Source organism: Moschus berezovskii, chromosome 5 (genome assembly GCF_049115385.1).
Source record: "Moschus berezovskii isolate FMDL1 chromosome 5, NW_MosBer_1.0, whole genome shotgun sequence".
In the NCBI taxonomy this organism is placed as follows: Eukaryota; Metazoa; Chordata; class Mammalia; order Artiodactyla; family Moschidae; genus Moschus; species Moschus berezovskii.
In genome coordinates, this window is record NC_142464.1 from 70,057,835 (window position 1) to 70,083,019 (window position 25,185).

Genomic DNA, 25,185 nt, shown 5'->3' on the forward strand with positions numbered 1-25,185 from the left:
CTGCATATCTGAGGTTATTGATATTTCTCCCAGCAATCTTGTGCTTCTTCCACCCCAGTGTTTCTCATGATGTACTCTGCATATAAGTTAAATAAGCAGGGTGACAGTATACAGCCTTGACGTACTCCTTTTCCTATTTGGAACCAGTCTGTTGTTCCATGTCCAGTTCTAACTGTTGCTTCCTGACCTGCATACAGATTTCTCAAGAGGCAGGTTAGGTGGTCTGGTATTCCCATCTCTTTCAGAATTTTCCGTAGTTTATTGTAATCCACAGAGTCAAAGGCTTTGGCATAGTCAGTAAAGCAGAAATAGATGTTTTTCTGGAACTCTTGCTTTTTCTGTGATCCAGTGGATGTTGGCAATTTGATTTCTGGTTCCTCTGCCTTTTCTAAAACCAGCTTGAACATCTGGAAGTTCACGGTTCACGTATTGCGGAAGCCTGGCTTGGAGAATTTTGAGCATGACTTTACTAGTGTGTGAAATGAGTGCAATCGTGCATTAGTTTGAGCATTCTTTGGCATTGCGTTTCTTTGGGATTTGAATGAAAAATGACGTTTTTCAGTCCTGTGGCCACCACTGAGTTTTCCAAATTCGCTGACATTTTGAGTGCAGCACTTTCACAGCATCATCTTTTAGGATTTGAAATGGCTTAACTGAAATTTCATCACCTCCGCTAGCTTTGTTCATAGTGATGCTTCCTAAGGTCCTGTTGACTTCACATTCCAGGATGTCTGGCTCTACGTGAGTGATCACATGATCGTGTTTCTCTGGGCCGTGAAGATCTTTTTTGTACAGTTCTTCTGTGTATTCTTGCCACCTCTTCTTAATATCTTCTGCTTCTGTTAGGTCCATACCATTTCTGTCCTTTATCGAGCCCATCTTTGCATGAAATGTTCCCTTGGTATCTCTAATTTTCTTAAAGAGATCTCTAGCCTTTCCTGTTCTATTGTTTTCCTCTATTTCTTTGCACTGATCACTGAGGAAGCCTTTCTTATTTCTCCTTGCTATTCTTTGGAACTCTGCATTCAAACGGGTATATCGTCCCTTTCCTCCTTTACGTTTTGCTTCTCTTCTTTTCACAGCTATTTGTAAGGCCTCCTCAGACAGCCATTTTGGTTTTTTGCATTTCTTTTTCTTAGGGATGGTCTTGATTCCTGTCTCCTGTATAGTATCACGAACCTCTGTCCATAGTTCATCAGGCACTCTATCAGATCTAGTCCCTTAAATCTATTTCTCACTTCCACTGTATAGTCATAAGGGATTTGATTTAGGTCATACCTGAATGGTCTAGTGGTTTTCCCCTCTTTCTTCAATTTAAGTGAATTTGGCAATAAGGAGTTCATTATCTGAGCCATAGTCAGCTCCCTGTCTTATTTTTGCTGACCGAATAGAGCTTCTCCATCTTTGGCTGAAGAGAATATAATCAGTCTGATTTTGGTGTTGGCCATCTGGTGATGTCCATGTATAGAGTCTTCTCTTGTGTGTTTGGAAAGGGTGTTTGCTGTGACCAGTGCGTTCTCTTGGCAGAACTCTGTCATCCATCCTGTTAGGTAGTTATTATTAACCTCATTCTAATACAGTACTTCTCAGCATCGTGTGAAAAACGAGCTATTTAAAAAACGATTATGAGATAAAATGACAATATTGTAAAAGCAGTTTAGAGCTGATTTTTTAATCCACAAGGTATGTAATTAATTATATAAAAATTGCCATAAAATAGTATTGTTTGCACCTTTGTATGGCATTATACCCCCAAAAAATAAAAAAGCTAAATGAGCTATTTGTTTGGAAAATGGTAGGTGGTTCTTAATGGTGAATACTCTGGAAGCCATCTTAGTCCATTTTCATCACTGGTGGAAAAAAATAAGAATTCTAGACTTTTGCCAGTAAAATGTATGTGTGTGTTTATAAATTTGTATGCATTGTTATTGATTACAGGGCAATTCATGATGTTAAAGCCACAGACCTGGGATTAGGGAAAGTGAGATTTAAAGCAGAAGTAGATTTCGATGGACGAGTTGTTACGAGATCATATTTGGAGAAACAGGATATTGACCAAATGCTACAAGTAAGTTTATGTATTTTTTAATTTTTTTTTTTCTTATATAGCCATGGGTTGAAGAGTTACTTCCTGAGTAAATAAAATAAAAACTTTTCTTTATAAGTCTTAAAGTCACTTCAGGTTTCAGCATCTTAGGGCTCTAAAATTTGACAAAGACTTTCTTATTTACTATAAGAGTGATTCAAAGGAGACAGCAGAAAAGCTAATTTATTATTAAAGTGTTTTTTAGTGCCAGGCATTGTATATATGTTATTTTATTTGCTCTCAACAACCTGTGAGATGAAGAAATAATATCTTCATTTTAATTTTATTTATTTTTAATAATTTTTATTTATTTAATTTTGGCTGTACTGGGTCTTCATTGCTTGTGGGCTTTTCTCTAGTTGTGTTGCGCAGACTTCTCACTGTGGTGGCTTCTCTTATGGAGCACACGCTCTAAGGTGTGTGGTCTTTGGCTGTTGAAGCAAGTGGCTCAGTAATTGCAGCTTCTGGGCTCCAAAGCACAGGCTTAATAGTTGTGGCCCAAGGGCCTAGTTGTTCCATGTCATGTGGGATCCTCCTGGACCAGGGATCAAACCCATATCTCCTGCTTTGGCAGGCAGATTCTTTACCAGTGAACCACAAAGGAAGCCCCTTAATTTTTATATATAGGCAAATTCAGACACAGAAAGATTAGATAACTTGCCTAAATTTCAGAGCCATAATATGGAGTCAGACATTAATTTAGATATCTGTAACTCCAGAATCCATGCTTTTTTTACTAAGAGTACTTTAAAAGAAAATTTATAGAGGATAGTATAATGAATAGAGCAGAGGTTACCACTTGCCTTTGTCTAATATTAACATTTACATTTACCATACTGTATTTGCTTAAGATCTTAAAAAACAGAAATCATTACAAAAATAGTTATAGCCCTTGTTTCTCCTTCTAGATTCCATTCTCTTTTTTCCATCCCAAGATCTAACAATTATCTTGAATTTAGTACTTGTCATTTCCATTCAGATTTTTATACTTTTCAACATATTTTTCTTAGCACAAGACAGAATAACATTTTAGGCATTTAAAATTTGTTATAAATGGTATAATATGATTTTCTCTATAATTTGTTTAGCAGTGTGTTTTATGTTAATATATACCCTAATTAATTTACTTTTATTTGCTATATAATATTTCATCTTATGAATGAACATACTGCAATTTATTTATCCAGTCCCCATTTAATGGACAGTTATATTAGCCCCAGTGTTAAACTATTGGAAACAACACCACAATGGCATTTTTATACACGTTTCCTTGTTTGCATGTGCAAAAATTTAGGGCATTATTACATAGCTCTATTTAAAATAGATGAGCAATTGGCTGAACATATCTTCAGCTTCCTTCAGTTCAGTTCAGTTCAGTCGCTCAGTCGTGTCCAACTCTCCGCGACCCCATGAATCACAGCACGCCAGGCCTCCCTGTCCATCACCAACTCCCGGAGTTCACTCAAACTCATGTCCACAGAGTCGGTGATGCCATCCAGCCATCTCATTCTCCGTCGTCCCCTTCTCCTCCCGCCCCCAACCTTTCCCAGCATCAGAGTCTTTTCCAGTGAGTCAACTCGTCGCATGAGGTGGCCAAAGTATTGCAGTTTCAGCTTTAGCATCAGTCCCTCCAATGAACATCCAGGATTGATCTCCTTTAGAATGGACTGGTTGGATCTCCTTGCAGTATAAGGGACTCTCAAGAGTCTTCTCCAACACCACAGTTCGAAAGCATCGATTCTTCGGCGATCAGCCTTCTTCACAGTCCAACTCTCACAACCATACATGACCACGGGAAAAACCATTGCCTTGACTAGACGGACCTTGGTTGGCAAAGTAATGTCTCTGCTTTTTAATATACTATCAAGGTTGGTCATAACTTTCCTTCCAAGGAGCAAGCGTCTTTTAATTTCATGGCTGCAATCAGCATCTGCAGTGATTTTGGAGCCCAAAAAAACAAAGTCTGACACTGTTTCCACTGTTTTTCCATCTATTTCCCATGAAGTGATGGGACCAGATGCCATGATCTTTGTTTTCTGAATGTTGAGCTTCAAACCAACCTTTTCACTCTCCTCTTTCACTTTCATCAAGAGGCTTTTGAGTTCCTCTTCACTTTCTGCCATAAGGGTAGTGTCATCTGCATATCTGAGGTTATTGATATTTCTCCCAGCAATCTTGATTCCAGCCTGTGCTTCTTCCAGCCCAGCGTTCCTCATGATGTACTCTGCATATAAGTTAAATAAGCAAGGTGACAATATACAACCTTGACGTACACCTTTTCCTATTTGGAACCAGTCCGTTGTTCCATGTCCAGTTCTAACTGTTGCTTCCTGACCTGCATACAGGTTTCTCAAGAGGCAGGTCAGGTGGTCTGGGATTCCCATCTCTTTCAGAATGTTCCACAGTTTATTGTGATCCACACAGTCAAAGGCTTTGGCATAGTCAATGAAGCAGAAATAGATGTTTTTCTGGAACTCTCTTGCTTTCTCCATGATCCAGCAGATGTTGGCAATTTGATCTCTGGTTCCTCTGCCTTTTCTAAAACCTGCTTGAACATCTGGATAGATACTGGCAAATTGTTCACCAAAGTATGTCAGTTTAACTTCTATCATCAATGTAGCAAAGTTTCTATTGCTTCACATTTTCAGTAGACTGTATTGACAGAGTTTAAAAAATTTTGTCATTCCTGTTGATTTAGTTGATCTTTCCCTGATAGCAATAAGGATAATAAGCGTAGAAATTTATTAACCATTGGAATTTCCTCTGCTTACTTCATTGTTCATTTACTTTCTCTTATTTTGAAAGATTTGTGTTTTATTTTTAATATGCTGAGTACTAATCCTTCCTCAGTTGCATATAGGCAGACAACTTCCTAGTTTGTAATTTATCATTCCACTTCGTTGTTTTACAGAAGATTTAATGCAGTTTTTAATTTTATGTCAAATTTGAAATGTTTTTTATTATCTTGATTGAGAAACCCTTCTGTATCCCATTATCATAAAATGTTCTTTTTTTCTAAAAATTTTATGGTTTGTTTTTATACCTTCGGTTTTCAGTCCACTTGGAATTATTTATTAGTCTAAGGTAGGGATTTAGTTATTTTTTCTATTAAAAAATAATTTTTTCAGCAGTACTTACTGATTTATCCATTCTTTTCTCACTGATTTTGCAGTGTTACCTCTGTGGAGCATTGTACTCAATTTTTTCCGAAATTAATTTTTTTTTTTTTTTTTTTTAGAAATAGGCAGTCCATTGCTTATAGCTTGAAAGTTTTCCATATTTCATAAAACTCAATGATATTTGTTATGATTTTTTAAGGAAATTATCAATGTATGACTATGATTATTTTTTAAGAATTTATTTTGTTTTTATGCTATTATTTTCTTTTATAGGAAATTCAAGAAGTGAAGACTCCTGAAGAACTCGAGACCTTTATGCTTAAACATGGAGAAAATATTATTGATACTTTAGGAGCTGAAGTAGATAGACTTGAGAAGGAACTGAAAGTAAGATATATTTATAATAATAATATGCTAACAGTGTCACCTATTTTTTGAATATTTATCTGTGTCAGGCACTTTGCTAATTGCATTACTTCTGTGCTTTTATCTTCTTGGTAACCTCATAATGTATCGGTAGTTATGGTCAACAAAATGACCAGGTTAGAGAAGTTAGATAATATACTCAAGGAAATAGGAGACTTGGGATTTGAACCTTTATTATTTAGTTTAAGATTCAGTATTTTTAACCCCTCTTCTATACTGATTGCTTAGTTTCTAAAATAATCAGAGGTTTGTTTGTCTTTAAGTAAGAAGTGGTCTCTAATATTTCTAGAGAAAGGTAAAGGGGAAACCTTAGATTGTGTTCAAAAGTAAAAAAAAAAAAAAAGACTTTAAATATATACATCCTTCTTTAATCTGTCTGACATTAATTTATATATTCTGTTTGTTTCTGTTCAGTTGGATAGCATTACAGCCTATCGTTTTTTTGCTAAAATATTACGTAACCGGACTGGCTTTAAAAATACCTCTGTGTTCTCAAATTGTCATTTGTTGACATTTGAGTTCTAATTGTTTACAGTGAAGAAAACTTGTAAATAATTTTTAACATCTATAGCTTGTTGAAGGCAGTGAATTTTCCTTAGTTGATGTTGATCAATCTTTAGTATTGTTAAAAATTGATGAGAAACGACAAATTGAAGGGAAACATTTCTATCATTATTTTACTATCTTTTAGAATCTACGTATGTAATGAGATTTATAGAGCACTTCAAAAAAAGATGATTTTGTTAATGTATTTGTTTTAATTTTGATGATTTTGTTAATGTTAATTTTATAGTTCATGAGCTTTATCAGGGATGATTTTCAGAACTTCTAGATGAATAATTGTCACATATTTTGATACTAGGATTCTACAGTCTTAAATATTATTGAGGACTCCATCTTTCTTTGGGAGGTTATATTTATTGATACTTACCAAACTATAAATTACAGTTGAGAAATTTAAGAATATTTATTCATTTAAAAAGCTACGTGTTATATTCTTTTTTAATATTATATCAAAACCTGGCAATTGGTAACCTCTTAAAGCTTAGTTGTGATGTGAAATATGAAAGCATTCAATGAACTTTTCATACAGTGTTTGAAGTTAGAGGGCACAGTCCACAAGACCATCTTCATTTGTGATACCAGTTGCAAAGTTTAAGGAGTTTCTAAGACTATCCTCAGGTTTGATAATTCACTAGGAGGACTCACAGAACTCACCGAATGGTTTGTTACAGTGAGAGGATACCGATTAAAGCTAGCCACAGGAAGAGGTGTATAGAGCAGAGTTCTGAACCTGGAGTGTCACTGTCCTCTCCCCATGGAGTCATGGACAGTTACATTCAGGGTAATGATGTGTGATAGTTTGCATGGAGTGCTGCCAACCAGAGAATCTCACCTGAGCTTTGGTATCCAGTTTTCTTGGGGCTCTGTAGTTGACTACTTGAGTAGCCGATCTCTCATCTCCAGCCCCTCTAAGGAAGAGCTGACACCTTTAGTCTCTACCCCTTTCTGAAGATACAGCAGCCACCATGTGGCCAAAGATAAACAAAAACATAATTATCAGGCAGGATTTCCAAGGGCCTAAGACGGTAGGTATTGCGAGGGGGCATCAGAGGGCAGACACACTGAAATCATAATCACAGAAAACTAATTGATCTGATCACATGGACCACAGCCCTGTCTAACTCAGTGAAACTAAGCCATGCCATGTGGCGCCACCCAAGACGGACAGGTCATGGTGGAGAGGTCTGACAGCATGTGGTCCACTGGAGAAGGGAATGGCAAACCACTTCAGTATATTTGCCTTGAGAACCCCATGAACAGTATCAAAAGGCAAAATGATAGGATACTGAATGAGGAATTCCCCAGGTTGGTAGGTGCCCAGTATGCTACTGGAGATCAGTGGAGAAATAACTCCAGAAAGAATGAAGGGATGGAGCCAAAGCAAAACCAATACCCAGTTGTGGATCTGACCGGTGATAGAAGCAAGGTATGTTGCTGTAAACAGCAATATTGCATAGGAACCTGGAATGTTAGGTCCATGAATCAAGGCAAATTGGAAGTGGTCAAACAAGAGATGACAAGAGTGAACGTAGACATTCTAGGAATCAGTGAACTTCACTGGAAAAGACTCTGATGCTGGAAGGGATTGGGGGCGGGAGGAGATGGGGATGACAGAGAATGAGATGGATGGATGGCATCACCAACTCAATGGACATGAGTTTGAGTGAACTCCGGGAGTTGGTGATAGACAGGGAGGCCTGGTGTGCTGTGATTCATGGGGTCGCAAAGAGTCAGACACGACTGAGCGACTGAACTGAACTGACTGAAAGATTACCTCCCAATAGCCAAAAGCAACTGTCAGACCTCTCTTTGGGTACAATAAGTTCTCTCCTATACACTATTATATTAAAATCTGTTAGCCTATCTTTGTTCTCTGTATGATGGGATCTTTTAACCCATGCATGATTCTTTAGCATTATGAATTGGTCATTTGGAAAATACTGGCTCATTGAATTTATGCACATCATTCAAAAATACTGGCTCATTGAATTTATGCACATCATTCAAATGTTGATACATTTCTAAATATTGGGAGGCTGTCAGACTCATCATGGTGGATATGAGTTTTTCAGCATCCTAATTTTGACCTGAAAGCTTGCATTTTATTATTAGCAACAAAGTACTATTAGTTGTTTTTCTTGAAGTAGACTCATTTTATTTCCTAAGAGGGTGCCTACCAAATAACCAGATTTGAATAACCATGGTTTGTTAGTTATTCTTTCAAGTAAAACTGGTGTTCAGATAAAAAGCATCTGATTGAGCTTGTAATTCAAGCAGTCATGTTCCTTTCCTTGTGACATCAGACTTTGGTGTGGAACTAGAGGGCTGTATACATACTACATCCTTCCCATTTTGTCACAAAACATTTTTTAAAAATTGTATTCAAGGATTTCAATTTAATAAATCAGTACTTTTTACTGCTTCATGAAGGACATCTCAAAGTGAAACTGGCTTTAAAAAAAAATGGGGTGGCAGTAAAGAAGCAAAATGAATGTCTACTGTTTGGTGTAAGTTGTCTTGAGTTGTGTGAAGGTCCCAGCAGTTTTATCCACCATTGCTTTTATGCCATTGGAGGAAATGTCAGCATAGTACAAAAGACAAAAAGCATCTTACTGTAATTAGAAAAATAGTTTGACCTTGAAGTCACCCCTGAAAATATCTCAGTAACCCAGTAATCCTTGGACCAAACTTTGAAAACCATTGTTCTTAATAAAATGTGAGATGATTCTTTTTATGCCGGGTAATTGGTGAATGAATATATGTTAAATTTCCATTCTGTCTGTTTTTAGGGGAAATAACGGACTTTAAAAATTAATTCTTTATTTTGGCTTTACTCTTATTAGAAACACTATTAGAAACAGAACGTCACAGTATAGATTGGAGAATAATTAACAAGTTAGCCATTCTTAAGTGTATTTATTCTTATCATAATCAAATAAGCTTATTATTTTTAAGCTTATTTTGTCAGTACTTGGATGCAGTCTTAAAAATGACAGAATGATTTCTGTTTGTTTCCAAGGCAAACCATTCAATATTACAGTAATCCAGGCCTATGCCCCAACCAGTAATGCTGAAGAAGCCGAAGTTGAACAGTTCTATGAAGACCTACAAGACCTTTTAGAACTAACACCCAAAAAAGATGTCCTTTTCATTATAGGGGACTGGAATGCAAAAGTAGGAAGTCAAGAAACACCTGGAGTAACAGGCAAATTTGGCCTTGGAGCACGAAATGAAGCAGGGCAAAGGCTAATAGAGTTTTGCCAAGAGAACGCACTGGTCATAGCAAACACCCTCTTCCAACAACACAAGAGAAGACTCTACACATGGACATCACCAGATGGTCAACACCGAAATCAGATTGATTATATTCTTTGCAGCCCAAAATGAAAAAGCTCTATACAGTTAGCAAAAACAAGACCAGGAGCTGACTGTGGCTCAGATCATGAACTCCTTATTGTCAAATTCAGACTTAAATTGAAGAAAGTAGGGAAAACCACTCGACCATTCAGATATGACCTAAATCAAATCCCTTATGATTATACAGTGGAAGTGAGAAATAGATTTAAGGGTCTAGATCTGATAGATAGAGTGCCTGATGAACTCTGGACGGAGGTTCGTGACATTGTACAGGAGACAGGGACCAAGACCGTCCCCATGGAAAAGAAATGCAAAAAAGCAAAATGGCTGTCTGAGGAGGCCTTACAAATAGCTGTGAAAAGAAGAAAAGTGAAAAGTAAAGGAGGAAAGGAAAGATATAAGCATCTGAATGCAGAGTTCCAAAGAATAGCAAGGAGAGATAAGAAAGCCTTCCTCAGCGATCAATGCAAAGAAATAGAGGAAAACAACAGAATAGGAAAAACAAGAGATCGTTTCAAGAAAATTAGAGATATCAAGGGAACATTTCATGCAAAGATGGGCTCGATAAAGGACAGAAATGGTATGGACCTAACAGAAGCAGAAGCTATTAAGAAGAGGTGGCAAGAATACACAGAAGAACTGTACAAAAAAGATCTTCACGACGAAGATAATCACAATGGCGTGATCACTCACCTGGAACCAGACATCTTGGAATATGAAGTCAAGTGGGCCTTAGAGAGCATCACGACGAGCAAAGCTAGTGGAGGTGATGGAATTCCAATTGAGCTATTTCAAATCCTGAAAGATGATGCTGTGAAAGTGCTGCACTCAATATGCCAGCAAATTTGGAAAACTCAGCAGTGGCCACAGGACTGGAAAAGGTCAGTCTTCATTCCAATCCCAAAGAAAGGCAATGCCAAAGAATGCTCAAACTACCGCACAATTGCACTCATCTCACACGCTAGTAAAGTCATGCCCAAAATTCTCCAAGCCAGGCTTCAGCAATATGTGAATCGTGAACTTCCAGATGTTCAAGCAGGTTTTAGAAAAGGCAGAGGCACCAGAGATCAAATTGCCAACATCCGCTGGATTATGGAGAAAGCAAGAGAGTTCCAGAAAAACATCTATTTCTGCTTCATTGACTATGCCAAAGCCTTTGACTGTGTGGATCACAATAAACTGGAAAATTCTGAAAGAGATGAGAATACCAGACCACCTGACCTGCCTCTTGAGAAACCTGTATGCAGGTCAGGAAGCAACAGTTAGAACTGGCCATGGAACAACAGACTGTTTTCAAATAGGAAAAGGAGTACGTCAAGGTTGTATATTGTCACCCTGCTTATTTAACTTATATTCTGAGTACATCATGAGGAACGTTGGGCTGGAAGAAGCACAAGCTGGACTCAAGATTGCCAGGAGAAATATCAGTAACTTCAGATATGCAGATGACATCACCCTTATGGCAGAAAGTGAAGAGGAACTCAAAGGCCTCTTGATGAAAGTGAAAGAGGAGAGTAAAAAGGTTGGCTTGAAGCTCAACATTCAGAAAATAAAGATCATGGCATCTGGTCCCATCACTTCATGGGAAATAGATGGAAAAACAGTGGAAACCGTGTCAGACTTTATTTTTTTGGGCTCCAAAATCACTGTGGATGCTGATTGCAGCCATGAAATTAAAAGACGCTTACTCTTTGGAAGGAAAGTTATGACCAACCTAGATAGCATATTAAAAAGCAGAGACATTACTTTGCCAACCAAGGTCCGTCTAGTCAAGGCTATGGTTTTTCCCGTGGTCATGTATGGATGTGAGAGTTGGACTGTGAAGAAAGCTGATCGCCGAAGAATTGATGCTTTTGAACAGTGGTGCTGGAGAAGACTCTTGAGAGTCCCTTATACTGCAAGGAGATCCAACCAGTCCATTCTAGAGGAGATCAGTCCTGGGTGTTCATTGGAAGGACTTATGCTAAAGCTGAAACTCCAATACTTTGGCCACCTCATGCGACGAGTTGACTCACTGGAAAAGAGTCTGATGCTGGGAGCGATTGTGGGTAGGAGGAGACGGGGACGACAGAGAATGAGATGGCTGGATGGCATCACCGACTCGATGGACATGAGTTTGAGTGAACTCCGGGAGTTGGTGATGGACAGGGAGGCCTGGCGTGATGTGGTTTGGGGTCGCTAAGAGTCGGACACGACTGAGCGACTGAACTGAACTGAACTGTGCTTTAATTGGGACATCCCAGGTGGCTCAGTGGTAAAGAATCCACCTGCCAGTGCAGGAGATGCAGTTTTAATCTCTGTATCAGGAAGATCCCCTGGAGTAGGAAATGACAACCTGCTCCAGTATTCTTGCTTGGAAAATTCCATATACAGAGGACCCTGACGGGCTGCAATCCATGGGGGTCACAAAGAGTCAGATGCAACTGACCATGCATGTGATTTAATTAGAAGCCATTAAATCATTAATTATATTCTTTGCAGCCAAAGATGGAGAAGCTCTATATAGTTAGCAAAAACAAGAATGGGAGCTGACTCTGGCTCAATTCATAAACTCCTTACTGCCAAATTCAGACTTAAATTGAAGAAAGTAGGGAAAACCACTAGACTATTCAGGTATGACCTAAATAAGATCCCTTACGATTATACAGTGGAAATGAGAAATAGATTCAAGGGATTAGATCTGATAGAGTACCTGAAGAAGTATGGATGGAGGTTCATGACATTGTACAGGAGGCAGTGATCAAGACCATCCCCAAGAAAATAAAATGCAAGAAGGCAAAATGGTTGTCTGAGGAGGCTTTCCAAATAGCTGAGAAAAGAAGAGACGCTAAAGGCAAAGCAGAAAAGGAAAGATATACCCATCTGAATGGAGAGTTCCAAAGAATAACAAGGAGAGATAAGAAAGCCTTCCTCAGCAATTAATGCAAAGAAATAGAGGAAAACAATAGAATGGGAAAGACTAGAGATCTCCTCAAGAAAATTAGAGATACCAAGGTAAAGTTTCATGCAAAGATGGACTCGATAAAGGACAGAAATGGTATGGGCCTAAGAGAAGCAGAAGATATTAAGAAGAGGTGGCAAGAATACACAGAAGAACTGTACAAGAAAGATCTTCATGACCCAGATAACCACAGTGGTGTGATCACTCACCTAGAGCCAGACATCCTGGAATGTGAAGTCAAGTGAGCCTTAGGAAGCATCACTATGAAGAAAGCTAGTAGAGGTGTAATTGCAGTTGAACTATTTCAAACCCTCAAAGATCATGCTGTGAAAATGCTGCGCTCAACATGCCAGCAAATTTGGAAAACTCAGCAGTGGCTACAGGACTGGAAAAAGTCAGTTTTCATTACATTCCCAAAGAAAAGCAGTGCCAAAGAATGCTCAAACTACCGCACGACTGTACTCATCTCACACGCCAGCAAAGTAATGCTCAAAATTCTCCAAGCCAGGCTTCAACAGTACGTGAACCAAGAAAATTCCAGATGTTCAAGCTGGATTTAGAAAAGGCAGAGGAACCAGAGATCAAATAGCCAACATCCGCTGGATCATCGAAAAAGCAAGAGAGTTCCAGAAAAACATCTTCTTCTGCTTTATTGACTACACCAAAACCTTTGACTGTGTGGATCACAGTAACTTGTGGAAAATTCTGAAAGAGATGGGAATACCAGACCACCTGACCTGCCTCCTTAGAAATCTGTATGCAGGTCAGGAAGCAACAGTTAGAACTGGACGTGGAACAACAAATGGACGTGGTTCCAAATCAAGAAAGGCATCCGTCAAGGCTGTATATTGTCACCCTGCTTATTTAACTTATGTGCAGAGTACATCTTGCAAAATGCAGGACTGGATGAAGCACAAGCTGGAATCAAGATTGCCAGGAGAAATATCAATAACCTCAGATAGGCAGATGACACCACCCTTATGGCAGAAAATGAAGCAGAACTAAAGAGCCTCTTGTTGAAAGTGAAAGAGGAGAGTCAAAAAGTTGGCTTGAAACTCAACATTCAGAAAACTAAGATCATAGCATCTGGTCCTATCACTTCATGGCAAGTAGATGGGGAACAATGGAAACAGTGATAGACTTAATTTTGGGGGCCTCCAAAATCACTGCAGATGGCGACTGCAGCCATGAAAAGACCCTTGCTCCTTGGAGGAAAAACTATGACCAACCTAGACTGCATATTAAAAAGCAGAAATACTACTTTGCCGATAAAAGTCTGTCTAGTCAGAGCTATGGTTTTTCCAGTAGTCATGTATGGATATGAAAGTTGGACTATAGAGAAAGCTGAGCGTCGAAGAATTGATGCTTTTGAACTGTGGTGTTGGAGAGGCCTCTTGAGAGTCCCTTGGAATGCCAGGAGATCAAACCATTCAATCCTGACGGAAATCAGTCCTGAATATTCTTTGGAAGTACTGATGCTGAAGCTTAAACTCTTAATACTTTGGCCACCTGATGCAAAGAACTGACTCATTGGAAAAGACCCTGATGCTGGGAAAGACTGAAGGCAGGAGGAGAGGGGGACAACAGAGGATAAGATGGTTGGATGGCATCACCAGCACGATGGACATGAATTTGACCAAGCTCCGGGAGTTGGTGATGAACAAGGAAGCCTGGCATGCTGCAGTCCATGGGGTGTCAAAGAGTTGGACGCTGTGAGCGACTGAACTGAACTGAAATCATTAATAGACTGAATTATCTCATGTTTTTGAGTTATATAAGCCTTTCAAACCAAGAAGCCACATTTTGCCTACACTTTTAGGTGAAAACATCCCTGAATAATGTGGTTGTGGTGGTTTAGTCACTTAAATTGTGTCCAACTCTTACCAGCCCATGGACTGTAGCCTCCTAGGCTCCTTTGTCCATGGGATTCTCCAGGCAAGAATACTGGAGAGGGTTGCCATTTCCTTCTCCAGGGAATCTTCCTGACCCAGAAACCGAACCCAGGTCTCTTGCAGTGCAGGCAGATTCTTTACAGGCTGAGGTATGAGGGAAGCATAGGGTTATCAGTTCAGTTCAGTTCAGTCCAGTCGCTCAGTCGTGTCCGACTCTCTGCAACACCATGGACCACAGTATGCCAGGCCTCCCTGTCCATCATCATCTCCTAGAGTTTACTCAGATTCATGTCCACTGAGTTGGAGGTGCCATCCAACCATCTCATCCTCTGTTGTCCCCTTCTCCTGCAGGAGGAAAGGAGGAGAAGGTGGTCATAAGGTACAATTAATCTCAAGTCAAAAGGAAAGTTCTTGTGTAAATGCATCATATCCATAGTGGGAAAATCCTCCCAAATCTTAACTTTCTCTGTAGTAACATAACATTATAATGTCTGCTTACTTAACATGTGTTTCCTCACTAAAGATAAGTTCTTTCAGGTCAAGTTCTATTTGTTTCTTGTTCATTGTTGTATACTTCAGTGCTTGCTACAGTCTAGGCATATATTAATTTTTGTTGTTGAAATTTCTTTAGATTTTTCTACATTCTGACTTCTGCTTATCTTTCCAGCCTTATTACTAACCCTCCCTTTTTGCAGTTTCTGTGATGATTATACCATTTTGCCAGTGCGTATTCGTGGGCTCTCTGACTTTGCTCATGTTGTTTCTTCTGTCTAGACCCTTTTCCTCATCTGTCTGGAAAATTCACTGTATTCAAACCTTGGTTAGATATTGTATCCTCAGTGAATTCTTTCTGGATCTCATGAACGAAAGTAGTAGATCTCACGTTATTGTAACCAGAATCATTATTTAGTACATAAAAATAGTTACGAGCTTTGGGGTCTGGAGTCAGGCCTGAAATCTGTCTTGCCTCCTCCACTTACTAGCTGTTTGACTTTGGGTGGTTAGTTAATTTCTTTAACGTTCAGTTTTCCCATATGTAAAATGGAAATAATTGGGTTATTATGACAGTTTTAAAGCACACACTATTCCGTGAAGCCTCTTACACAGTGTTTGACACAAGAGTAACTGCTCATTAAATGTTAACTGATTATTATTATTAGTTATAATGCTTTAACTCATAAAGGTTATTCATATACTTACCTCTGACTAAACTAAGTCCCTCAGGGTCAGAAGCAGAGTCTTATTTAATAACCATAGCTCTACTTATATGGACTGTTACTGGAATATGTAAAATAAGTTAATATCAGCTTAGTTCTGATTATTGTTCTGCAGTGATTTTCACCACAAATGAAAGTATTTGCACTGCTTTGCAATACTTTGCACGTACTAGATTCTTAATTCATTATTGTGTTAATGAACATATGGACAAAACTCAGGGAGGTTGGACTACTTACTGTTACTGTTTGTAGTGTATAATTGGTCATTATCTATTGATCTTGTGTTTTTCCCTTTGTAAATATTTCTCTTGATACTATGCTACAGTGAAATAGTTTGACCAAATGTTTTCATGGGAGCGAAAGAAAAAGAGCGACTATCCTGGCAGTCCAGTGGTTGAGACTCTGAGCTTCCAATGCTGAAGGCACATGGGTATGATCCCTGGTCGGGGAACTAAGATCCCACATGCCATATGGTGCATCTAAGTAAATAAAGTAAAATTGATAAAAAGGAATAAAGGAAATGGAAGATTGTCTTTGCTATTAATATTGTAATGGTGATTTTTTTCCTTCCAGAAACGAAATCCTGAAGTTCGACATGTAGATTTAGAGATATTATAGACCTCATTGGGATGAATCACCTTGGAGGGAGCCTTGAAACCAAATTTGCGAAGACTGCTTTCCCACACTGAGGGAATCAATGCCATTCGGAAGCCGTTTATTTGAAGATGGAGCAAGTATTTATATGAAAAGGGCAATTCAACAGTCCATAGAACTAAAACAGCTTCTTTTAAGAGACATATTACAAGTTGAATCAATTTGGAAATCATGTTTTTATGTTTCAGTGGGAAACGTTTTAGTTATTTAAATTGTTCATAATTTCTTATTTTAGCCTGTCAGTGTGTATTGTATATGCAATCATGTTTCCTTCCTTCACATGGGTAAAAATAAGCAGCATCCATAAGATTATGATTTTTTATTTTGTTGCCAGTGAAGATTTCACTCCTTCAAAACCTGTCAATCTTGAACATTCTGGCTAAATCTTGTATTCTGGTTTTTAAAAGTCACTCCGTTTTCATAGTCTGTCTTTCCTTATAGAATGTAGAAATTATTTCGACATAGCTTGTATTTTTGCCCTGAGCACTAAGAGGAACACTGTCCTGATAACTTAGTTATCCATAAATGTTCATTCCAATAGGACTTTGTTACTAAATTGAAGGAAGATAACTTCAGTACACTCTTTTAGGTCATGCTAGTTGCCATTTTGTAAAATTTCTTTTTTCTCCTTTGTTTTTTTTTCCTTATTTAGTTTAATTTTTCTAATGGTAGGAAATATAAAATAACACTAGATATTTCCATGGGCCAGTGTGGTGACTGGTTTTTAGTTTTTGTCTTTAACTGGCTCCAATGCTGCCATGTGTATTTACTAGGAGATAATGCATTTATAAGCATTTTAACATTCTGTAAAGTGGACTAGAAATATTTATAATTTTACAGACACCACAGCATTTTATTTTTAATTTATTTTAAAAGAGGCACTACTTATGTCAATCTGAACTGTGTGATATTTCTTGCTTTAAGAGATAGAGACGTAAACCTCTTATACAGAAACTTGTGACCATGACTTTGTTTAATATCATAGTCAATAGTATAACATGAGTTTCTTGCAGTTACAAATGGGCATTTAGCATAAAGTATGATTATAACATTATGTAAGTAGCTTTCTAATGATCATAAAGTATCAAGGTGAAAAAAACATGCAATTCAGTAATTGAAAACTTAGTGCAGAACTACAGCTGTGTCTCTCCATTCATCAAACCAGTTCACGTGCACTTTAAATTGTTTAGGTACCAGTGAGCATTGTCCATGCAAGAGTGATGGCTGGGTGAATAATCTCTTTGCTGGATAAGGGGGTGTTTAAGGACCTAGGTCAGTGTCTATGAACTTAGTTAGATTGAAGTTTATCAATTATAGCAAATTGTAATGCCAGAAACAAAAAATAAACATTTGATTAAAGGGGTTTGTAGTGGTAATTTTTTGACACAGAACTGTCATTTACTGGAAAATTGTGAAAATCTAGTTTGGTGTACATTTTTTACCATTACAAAACATTTTGCATACTGTACATTTTAAGTGAAATAACATTCCAATTTTATTTTTTAAGATATAAAGCTCTTTTATACATGTATCTGTATACACCCACAATTTGTTCTTATGGTTTCAAATTCTTTGCCCTTTTTAAGAAACTTTTTTTACCCATTATAATTCACTCTGTATTTTCCATGTCTTCCTCCCTTCCCTTTCCCACTTGCCATTTTGTTATTCCATGTCAGTGCCATATGGAAAGGTACCAAATTATATCCAATTTCCTCCTAGTGAAATTACTCTGAAAAATATCACATCGGCAAGAATATTAACTTATTAAAAAAAAATCTCAAGTTGATGTGCAATAGTTATTCCAAATGGTAGATTTTGTTTAAAGGACTCCCTGAAAGAAGCCAATTCCTGATACTTCTTTGACTTTTCTAATATGATTTTGATTGAAGTAATACCTGTTCTTAAATCATGATTGAATTTTATGTTTCTGTCCTTTCTTTCCAGTCTTGTCCTGCACTGATACTTTAAAGTTTAAGTGAAATTTGACATAAAGAAGTACAGCCTTTCTAGGAATTTAATGTATAACAACACTGGTCCTTTTTTTTTTTAAGTGAGAGTCAAATTTGAATTCTGAAATCAGGGAATTTGATCCCCTTTCTTTAAGATAATGTCTAATGTTGGACAGAGAAGAGGTCAGTTAAGGCCATTACTTCTCTTTGTATTAAGCTGAAATCTGGAAATTAGCAAAGGTGAAATATACTTGTTTTCAGTTCTGGCTGTAAGTAACAGGCCCCAGACTATGGAAGGTGGCATGTCTCTCAGACCACAGCAGAGGATGAGGAGTAGAGATCTATTTTTAAGTGGACTATGTTAGTGGCCAGTAATATTCAGTTCCAAAGAAGGAGATTCCTAACATATACCTAGGAAACTGTAAGATAGAATCAGATTGGGAAAGCCTTCAAGTTTTTTCAAAAATAAACTTATATCTGCATACATCCTCCTACACACTAAATAACCCAGAACAACAAAATGGCATTAGATTTGAATTTTGGGTATATGATTTCAGTGTGTTACCTTAATTATCCTATACTTTGGGTAATGCTTTTTGGTAAAATTATACCATCTAAAGGAAATGGCTTAAGTTTTAAATCTGATAACTTTTTGAGAATGCTGGAAACTACAGAAAATTGCACAGGCATTTGGAATTTATACTATTTTTCTTAGATTGCATTTGTCAAGCTTTGGCATTTCTTTTAAATGTGATGACCCCCAATTTGCCAAACTGTCAGAAGTCAGTGAAGCAAAGAATTGAAGGTAAAATGTTGATTCAAAGATTGTCCCCCCTAAATCCCTCATCTTTGTCTCTGAAATGGAACTTTGGAAAGCATTTATATAGAAGATTGGTCTGGCAGCCTTTATATTTGCATTTAAGTTTACTAGCATCTCTAGACTTGGTTTTATGGAAAAGAGAAAATTTTTGTTTCTATTGCATTGTATTTCATCTGTCTGATCTCTGTGGCAGGTTAGATTTCCCTAGTCCCTCAGGATACGTTCTTCCTTAATAAATGTTGTATGTAAATAAAAATATTTTATTTCTTAGTTTGGGATTTTTCCCCCCTGATAAATAAATGGTTGTTAAACAAATACTTCTTTACCTCATGTGCTAACCTTAAATATCATGCCTTTGTTTCCAAACAATTTATTATTTCTTGAGCATAGTTGTTAATTTGTGGGTGTCCTCAGTTTTACAAAACTAAATATAAAAATCCTTAATTGTTTTATAATCCATTTTTAGTATAAAGAGAACTATTATTAATATACTGTTAGAATATCATATGCTTGGTAAAGTGAAAATTAAAACATTTATATTCCTTAGTGACACATACTGTACTGTATCACTACATTTTGACAAAATAAGATTATTGGAACATGTTAGTTGGGTTATGTCTTTTGAGATATGCCTATATAGTATATTTAGGAGGAAAAAAGTACAAAAATTAAAACAACAAAAGATTGAGTGTAGAACCAGCCTCTAGTGGGGTCCAGGTTGAATTCTGTACTAATCCTGTAGGAAGCCCCACTGTGTTTCCTTTTTCACAAGAAACTGAGCCACATTAGTTATTCAAAGTAAATCAGTATTTTGAGAGGGCATATCTCCCTCCTCCAAATCAAAACATATTGAAAATAAAAGCAGTACAGTTTAGAATTTGTGAAGCAAAATACAAAATATGTGTGTGTCTTTAAGAGCTTGTAGAAGTTTTAAAATAGGCAAAAGTAAAAAAAAAAAATCTATTGTATATAATGGCTATCAACAGGATAATTTGAGCTGTTTATGCCAAGTACCATTTTTTATATACACACATCCCTCAGAGAGATTGCAGGTTCTGTCCCAGACCACTGCAATAAAGCAAACATTAAAGCAAGTCATACAAATTTTTTGGTTTCCCATTGCATATAAAAGTTATGTTGGACTTCCCTGGTGGTTCAGTGGCTGACTCCGTGCTCTCAGTGCAGGGGGCCTGGGTTTGATTCCTGTTCAGGGAGCTAGATCCCACATGCCACAGCTTAAGAGTTTGCATGCTGCAACTAAAGTTCCCCAATGCCGCAGCTAAAAATAATTTTTAAAAATTTAAAAAAAAGAGTGCACATGCCAAAAATGAAGACCTAGCAGAGCCAAATAAATGTTTAGAAGTTATGTTTGGAGTATACTGTAGTCTATTATGTATGCAAGCACGATGTAACTACCTTAATTTAAAAGTACTTTATTGCCAAAAAATGCTGACCATCATCTGGGCCTTTTGAGAGGCAGTTTCAGGAACTGCCACCACCCTGGTCAGTCAGCAGCCATCAACATGAAGACAAGACTGGCTGATGAAGAGTCATGTCTTCATGTTGATGGCTGCTAACTGACCAGGGTGGTGGCAGTTCTTGAAGGTTGAGAGTTGCTGTGGCAATTTCTTAAGATAACGAAGTTTCCCTACACCATTGGACTTGCTTTCTTGAATAGTTTCTCTGTGGCATGCTATGTCATTTGATAGCATTTTACCCACAGTAGAACTTTGTAGATTCTCCTCCAGTTTTCTATACAGTAGAAAATTGAAGTTAATCCTCCCAAACCCTACCCTGATTATCAATTAAATTTACATTATATTTTTGGTACTTTGTTGTCATTTCTATATTCTTCGCAGTATCTTCACTAAGAGTCAGTCCACCCCAAGAAACCACTTTCTTTGCTCATTCATAAAAAGCAACTTCTCATCTATTACAATTTTATCATGAGATTGAAGTAATTCAGTCACATCTTTAGGCTCCACTTCAAATTCCAGTTTCCTTGCTATTTTCACTGCATCTGCAGTTACTCCCTCCACTGAGGTTCTTGAATGCCTCAAAGTCATCTATGAGGGTAGGAAGCAACATCTTCCAACCTGCTGTTAATGTCGATAATTTGCCCTTTCTATGAACCATTTCTGTTCTTAATGATATCTACAATGGTGAATCCTTTCCAGGTTTTCAATCAGCTTTACCCAGATCCCATCAGAGGAATCACTACAGCTTTATGAAATATATTTCTTAAATAATTAGATTTGAAAGTCTTGGTCCATGGGCTCCAGAATGGATGTTGTGTAAGCAAGCATGAAAACATTAGTTTTGTGGTACATCTCCATCAGAGTTCTGGGGTGACCAGGTACATTGTCAATAGTGGAGAAGCTCCATACAGTCAGCAAAAATAAGTCCTGTATCTGACTGTGGCTCAGATCATGAGCTCATTGCAATATTCAGACTTCAAATTGAAGAAAGGGAAAACTACTAGGCCATTTAGGTATGACCTAAGTCAAATCCCTTAACGATTATACAGTGGAAGTGACAAATAGACTCAAGGGATTAGATCTGATGGAGTGCCTGAAGAACTATTGATGGAGGTTCGTAACATTGTACTGGAGGAGGTAACCAAAATCATCCCAAAGAAAAAGAAATGTGAGAAGGCAAAATGGTTGTCTGAGGAGGCCTTACAAATAGCTGAGAGAAGAGAAGCTAAAGGCAAAGTAGAAAGGGAAAGATATGTAGCGTTCCAAAGAATAGCAAGGAGAGATAAGAAGGCCTTTTTTTTTTCTCATGATAAAATTTAGGCTTTATTATTTGACATTCAGTAGGTCAGTCCAAGTGCATCTACATCTTACGCGGGGTTAGGAGGCTAGGCCATGGGCATCCATGGCCTTTTCAAGTTACAAGCCAGTAACAGCAGTTACAAGCCAGTAACAGCAGTCCTGGAGAAGGCAATGCCAAGCCACTCCAGTACTCTTGCCTAGAAAATCCCATGGATGGAGGAGCCTGGTAGGCTGCAGTCCGTGGGGTCGCTAACGGTCGGACACGACTGAGCGACTTCACTTTCACTTTTCGCTTTCCACTTTCACACATTGGAGAAGGAAATGGCAACCCACTCCAGTGTTCTTGCCTGGAGAATCCCAGGGACCGGGGAGCCTGGTGGGCTTCTGTCTATGGGGTCACACAGAGTCGGACACAACTGAAGTGACTTAGCAGCAGCAGCAGCAGCAACAGCAGTCCAAAGATAGCCAACATGTCTTGAGTTTATTGCATCATTGTAAACAAGAAATCTTACCTCTTCCTGACCAGATAACCAAAGGTTATAAAAAAAATTTAACTTAGGTCCAACTTGAGGACATGTACTAAAAGTTTCAAGCCTCACCTTGGCATTTTTTAAAGACTAAGTGTGATCCTCTATAAGGCACTGCCATGCTGTAGGAACATTCATTCTGTCACATCTTATATATATAAAAAAGCTGCATGTTCTCATTACGTGTCTTCAGTTGCAATGCAACCACAAGATTGAGCAGTTCACACTGGCTGGAATCAAAGTCTTATTTCCCCAAGGCCAGGGCAGTGCAGCCTGGCACCACCATAAGGGACATCATTCTTAGATGACACCTAGGACCAGCCTCAACCACCTGTTTTAAGAGCATCTGATAAAGGAATAGGCAATTATCCCTTCCCATGTTTTAAAATAAGCAACATTTCATATCTCTATAAGATTTCCAAGTAAAAACATTATTAAACATAGCCATAGCCTTGAAAACTCAAGCATTTCTAGTGTACAATACTTCCTCTCTGGCAATGCAGAGCCTGCAAGCTGACCATTAGTTGGCACGTGTCATCTGTGGAGAAAGGTGGGGTTCTGCGGATAAGAAAGCCTTCTTAAGTGAACAATGCAAAGAAATAGAGAAAAACAATAGGCAAGACCAGAGGTCTTTTAGGGAAAATTAGAGATACCAAGGAAACATGTCATGTTAAGATGGGCACAATAAAGGACAGAAACCGTAAGAACCTAACAGGAGCAGAAGAGATTAAGATGAGGTGGCAAAAATATACAGAACTGTACAAAAAGGATCTTAATGACCCAGATAACCACAATGATGTTATCACTTCCCTAGATCCAGACATTCTGGAGTGTGAAGTCAGGTGGGCTTTAGAAAGCTTTACTTCGAACAAAGCTAGTGGAGGTGATGGAATTCCAACTGAGCTATTTCAAATCCTAAAAACAATGCTGTTAAAATGTGTTCAACATGCCATCAAATTTGGAAAACTCAGCACTGGCCATAGAGCTGGGAAAAGTCAGTTTTCATTCCATTTGGAAAGAAAGGCAATGCCAAAGAATGCTCAAACTACCGCACAATTGTGCTCATTCCATTTGCTAGAAAAGTAATGGTCAAAATCCTTCAAACTAGGTGTCAGCAATACATGAACTGAGAACTTCCAGATGTAAAAGCTGGATTTAGAAAAGGCAGAGGAACCAGAGATCAAATTGCCAACCTCCATTGGCTCATAGAAAGAGCAAGAGCAATATTTTGAAAGGAAAATTTTTTTTGAGCTGTGGGTTTCAACAGTTGTCTTAAAATATTCAGTAAACCTTATAAACAGATATGTTGTCTTCTGAAGGCTTTGTTCTTCCACTCAGTACAGGTAGAGTAGATTGAGCCTAACTTTTAAGGGCCCTAGGATTTTTGGAATGGTATAAGAGCGTTGGCTTCAAGTCATCGACTGCTTTAGCCCCTAACAAGAGTCAGTCTGCCCCGTGAAGCTTTGAAGCCAGGCATTGACTTCTCTTTAGTTATGAAAGTCCTAGAGAGCGTCTTCCAATATAAGGCTGTTTTGTCAACATTGAAAATCTGTTACATAGTGTAGCCACCTTCATTTATTATCTAAGCTAGATCTTCTAGATAACTTGTGGCAGCTTCTACATTAGCTCTTGCAGCTTCTCCATTACACTTGCTAATATAAAGTTCTATATTTTTATATTATGGAAATGGCTTCTTACCTTAAACTTTGAACCAGCCTTTGCTAGCTTCAAACTTTTCTTCTGCGGCTGCCTCATCTCTCAGCCTTCACAGAGTTAGAGTTAGATAGGGTCTTGCACTGGATTAGGCTTAAGGAATGTTGTGGCTTATTTGTCTTCCAGCCAGACTACTAAAACTCTCCATATAAGCAATAAGACTTTTGTTTTCTTATCATTCACCTGTTCATTGAAGTAGCACTTAAAATTTCCTTCAAGAACTTTTCCTTTGCATTCACAACCTGGCTAGTCGGTGCAAGCTTTTGGCCAGTCTTGCTAAGTTTTGACAATGTATGATATCTTCACAAAATTTCTGAACTTTTATCAATATGCTCTTATTTCTCCCATCATAGAAAATGAACTAAAACAAACATCAGTCACACACACACTCATGAATTCCTAAAAACAAAAAATAACCTTCAACTACTTTCCCAATTTTGTTTCCCTTTACAGGAAAAAAGCTCAAAGGAGTCATCTATATTTGCTGCTCTTCTTTTTTCCCATTTTCATTCTCTCTCTGCTAACTCCGTCCTTGACCTCCGTACTACTAAGTACGATGGTCAGTCTTAAATGTTCATTTGACTTGACCTACCAGCAACCTAGATAGCATATTAAAAAGCAGAGACATTACTTTGCCAACCAAGGTCCGTCTAGTCAAGGCTATGGTTTTTCCCGTGGTCATGTATGGATGTGAGAGTTGGACTGTGAAGAAAGCTGATCGCTGAAGAATTGATGCTTTTGAACAGTGGTGCTGGAGGAGACTCTTGAGAGTCCCTCGGACTGCAAGGAGATCCAGCCAGTCCATTCTAAAGGAGATCAATTCTGGGTGTTCATTGGAAGGACTGATGCTAAGGCTGAAACTGCAATACTTTGGCCACCTCATGCGACGAGTTGACTCACTGGAAAAGACTCTGATGCTGGGAGGGATTGGGGGCGGGAGGAGACGGGGACGACAGAGAATGAGGTGGCTGGATGGCATCACCGACTCGATGGACATGAGTTTGAATGAACTCCGGGAGTTGGTGATGGACAGGGAGGCCTGGTGTGCTGTGATTCATGGGGTCGCAAAGAGTCAGACATGACTGAGCGACTGAAGTGAACTGAACTGAACCAGCAACATTGCTGGGAGGGATTGGGGGCAGG

The 25,185-nt window shown here is 38.2% G+C and overlaps 1 protein-coding gene across 1 annotated transcript in view; it reads left to right on the forward strand.

The window, feature by feature from the left end:
* Positions 1–19,679, forward strand: part of SLC30A9 (solute carrier family 30 member 9) — a 100,772-nt gene extending 81,093 nt beyond the window's left edge. The window contains exons 16-18 of the mRNA XM_055433949.2: positions 1,939–2,068; positions 5,479–5,592; positions 16,176–19,679. Coding sequence (XP_055289924.2) covers positions 1,939–2,068; positions 5,479–5,592; positions 16,176–16,220 — 289 coding nt within the window. The 3' untranslated portion in view covers positions 16,221–19,679. The remainder of the gene's footprint in view (positions 1–1,938; positions 2,069–5,478; positions 5,593–16,175) is intronic.
* Positions 19,680–25,185: the final 5,506 nt, after the last annotated feature.